The 3,315-nt window shown below is 34.2% G+C and overlaps 1 protein-coding gene across 5 annotated transcripts in view; it reads right to left on the bottom strand.

Moving 5' to 3' along the window:
• AKAP11 (A-kinase anchoring protein 11) overlaps window positions 1-3,315 on the bottom strand; it is a 75,115-nt gene that overhangs the window by 10,968 nt on the left and 60,832 nt on the right. For 4 of the 5 annotated variants that reach the window (XM_006752966.2, XM_015559507.1, XM_006752965.2 and 1 more), the window contains exons 9-10: window positions 1,380-1,463; window positions 560-606 (exon numbers count right to left, since the gene is read on the bottom strand). In XM_006752966.2, coding sequence (XP_006753029.1) covers window positions 560-606; window positions 1,380-1,463 — 131 coding nt within the window. The remainder of the gene's footprint in view (window positions 1-559; window positions 607-1,379; window positions 1,464-3,315) is intronic. The other variant, XM_006752964.2, reaches the window with a different exon arrangement.

Genomic DNA, 3,315 nt, shown 5'->3' with positions numbered 1-3,315 from the left:
TTGTAAAAGAGAGATGGAGCACCCTAATATTTATGTGGAACGAAAATTGGGATTAAATTACCTATTTGAGGTCAGAGAAAAAAATTAATTACTGAAGAAATACTTGAATTTTTTTTATTCTCAATGTTCTCCTTAGGAAAAAAAAATCATTATGATGCAAACCTATCCTATATAATAAAAGGGTAATATGGAAATCGACCAAACAGTGGAACAACTGGTTGCTATGAAATTCACTGACCACCAGGGGGCAGACACTCAATGCAGGAGCTGCCTCCTGGTGGTCATTGCACTCCCACACAGGGAGCGCCGCTCAGCCCCAAGCTGGGCTGATGGCTGGCGAGCGCAGGGGCCCGCCTCTGCAACAGCACTAAGGATGTCCATGGGGAGCAAGCCTAAGCTGTCAGTCAGACATCCCCTAAGGGCTCCCGGACTGCAAAAGGGCGCAGGCTGAGCTGAGGGCACTCCCCGCCCCCCAAGTGCATGAATGTTGTGCACGAGGCTTCTAGTATTAAAATAAAACAAAACATGCAAACACTTTGAAAAACAAATTGTCAATTACCTTCTATGTCGTCCATATGCTCTTCGTCTTTATCCTCTGGCCCATCACTTTTCAAATAAAAGAACAGAAGCAGTTAAACAAAAAAGCTTTAATAATGGTATTAAAACCAATTCTTGAAATGTGGTAAAGAATGAATGTTACAATATGATGTGTGATATTTAAAAAGGGGAGAAATGACAATAAAAAAGGAAGCTTTGCTTCTCACATCATTTCATGTTAAAATATGAATTGCAAATAATGCCTAAATAAGTTATCATAACCTAGAAGTTCTACCTGACCATGATATATAGAACACCAAGTAATTTCATAATAAAATTTAATTTAAAATACTTTGAAGCCAAAATATTCTACCAATTTGGTTTTAGATAACACAGCATTTGAATATCATAGAATGCCACAAATTATTATTTATTAATGCTTCTGCTGATGCCGTTTATATATTTTTAACATAGTAAGAACACATTTTTCTTATGTATGAAATAAAGCTATGTAAAAAAAAAACAAAGGACAAAACAAAAACAAAAAAACAGAAATCCTGTAGGAAGCAAGCTCTTTTTAATGAAATAATAATTGGTAGAATGAAAAATAGCAAGCAGAGCAATACATGCATAAAAGTAATACATTTTGCAATTAGATGTCAATCATATCTTAGCACAGAATTTTTTCATTAGATGTAATTTATCAAGCAGAATCATGTCAAAAATAGGAGAAAAGCAGCTTGATACATATTGGCATTGTAACCCACATTGTTTTAAGAATATGACATCATGCATTAGTGGTGAAAGACTCATCAGTTTTTAAGTTTCTGGACTGGACCAACCTGTCTGATGTTGGAAAGGATAAATTGTCCTCATACAAATCTCCTTCTAAACCAAGACTGCTCCAGCTACTGCTGTTACCATTACTGCCAGAGGAAGAAAAGAACAGAGCTGAACTAGAAAATGAATAGTAAAGACGGTCATGGTTTTCCTTGGAACAGCTTCTGTCAAGTGTTAACTGTGGCTGTTCTGAAACTGCCACAATAGAGTGCAGCATCCACAGGGGTCAAGAGGCCCACACTGCTACTGCAAAAGGTACCTGACAGCTTCAGAGATCTGGGTGTTTTCCTACTTGTCCTCAAGAAAGCATAACAATTATTCTAAATGTATATTTATTTTACAGATTATGACAACAAAATGTCTTTAAAAGCAGCAAATGAATGCATGAAGTTTTACAATTAAATTAAGTATATGTCAAGTTTTAAAGGCTAATACTCTTCAGTTTGGAATAAGAATGTTAACATTCTCTCAGGTCTTTAGATAGTGCAAACAGTGATAGACTTGGGGGGTAAGGAAGGTAGGCACCGAAACACAGTCCCAAAGAGACCTTCTCAACTACTTGGAAAAAACAGGTTTTCTTATTATGTCATTACCTTCATTTCATATATTACATATAATTCAGTAGGTGGCAAATAACATACATTTTCTTCAGAATATTGACTAACCAAGGCTTATTCAAGCATTTCACTCGTCTGGTTGGCCAGTCACTAATTCCACACAGATAACAACTTACTCTAAGCCAATCAAAAGAAGAAAGCAACTATATTCTAAAATTGCAACAAAGCAATAAAAAACAAAAAGCAACTGTGTTCAGAAACAAAACTAAATTCAATCTTTCAGATTAACACCTAAACATGCAATTTTTAAAAATTCTAATCAAAATAATTAGTAAGCACATTAGTTTGCAGTGAAAGCAGCTATATTTCCCCATATTAGGCTAAGCAATTATAAAAGTTAATATTTATATAAACCAAAATTTTGGTTTTAAAAAATGAGCTAACATTAAATAATTTCATAGGCATCAGTAAATGTTTACAAAGTTACTAGAAAAAGGAAGATTATTTAAAAGTTCTAAGTAGTTTCCAAGCAATCTCAAATAATTTACATATCCATGTTTACTCTACCACTAACAAATTGTGACAAACTATAATGTACTAGAGAATAAAAGTTAAAACGGAGCAGTAGCTTTTCACATATATTCAAACAAACATAGCTCTATCATAAAACTATCAAAACAAGCAGAATCTTGCCCATGTAGTCTGTCCAACAAACCAACACTGAGAAAATACAGAAATAGAGTGAACAGAGAGCTACTAGCCAGAGAAATTAATGATCTCAAACACTGTATTTACTTCTAGTAACAAAATGATTAGCTAAACAAAAAAATTTACAAACTTTTTACCCATTCACTAATGATTCCCCCACTTAATAATAAAAATCAATCATCTAAGTATTAGATGAACATGAAAATACCAGCTAAAATATTGTCGAACTCCCTCTACCTAACCTCATTCCCCCTTCCATGTTGACCCTTAAAGTAGAGATTTGATGTCCATTATTTACAAAATGCCACTTATAACTAGAATGGCCATGTATTTTTCACCTCACCAGGGCACTTCTGAAAATGAAAGAGGTCACCAACAATAATTATACCAGAACAGAAATAAACCAGGACTGTCCTGAGCAAACTGGGAGGTATGATCATCCTATGTTAACCACACATAAAACAACTTCATTTCTTCACTTAAAATCTTTTCATTTCATTCCTGAACACTGTCCTGCTTCCATCATTTTCTTTTATGTCTTTTCATGTTTCCTATGTTAAAGACAGGCATTTGCAAACCACTGGTAGTTATCTAAAAAATTTGGCAAGTCCGGCCCCATCTCTTACCTAAATCTACTACAACTTAACTTAAAAAAAAATTTATAGATATATAT

Source organism: Myotis davidii, unplaced genomic scaffold (genome assembly GCF_000327345.1).
Source record: "Myotis davidii unplaced genomic scaffold, ASM32734v1 scaffold70, whole genome shotgun sequence".
Lineage (NCBI taxonomy): Eukaryota > Metazoa > Chordata > Mammalia > Chiroptera > Vespertilionidae > Myotis > Myotis davidii.
Note: the sequence above shows the minus strand (reverse complement) of the source record. Positions and strands in the feature narration are given on the sequence as shown.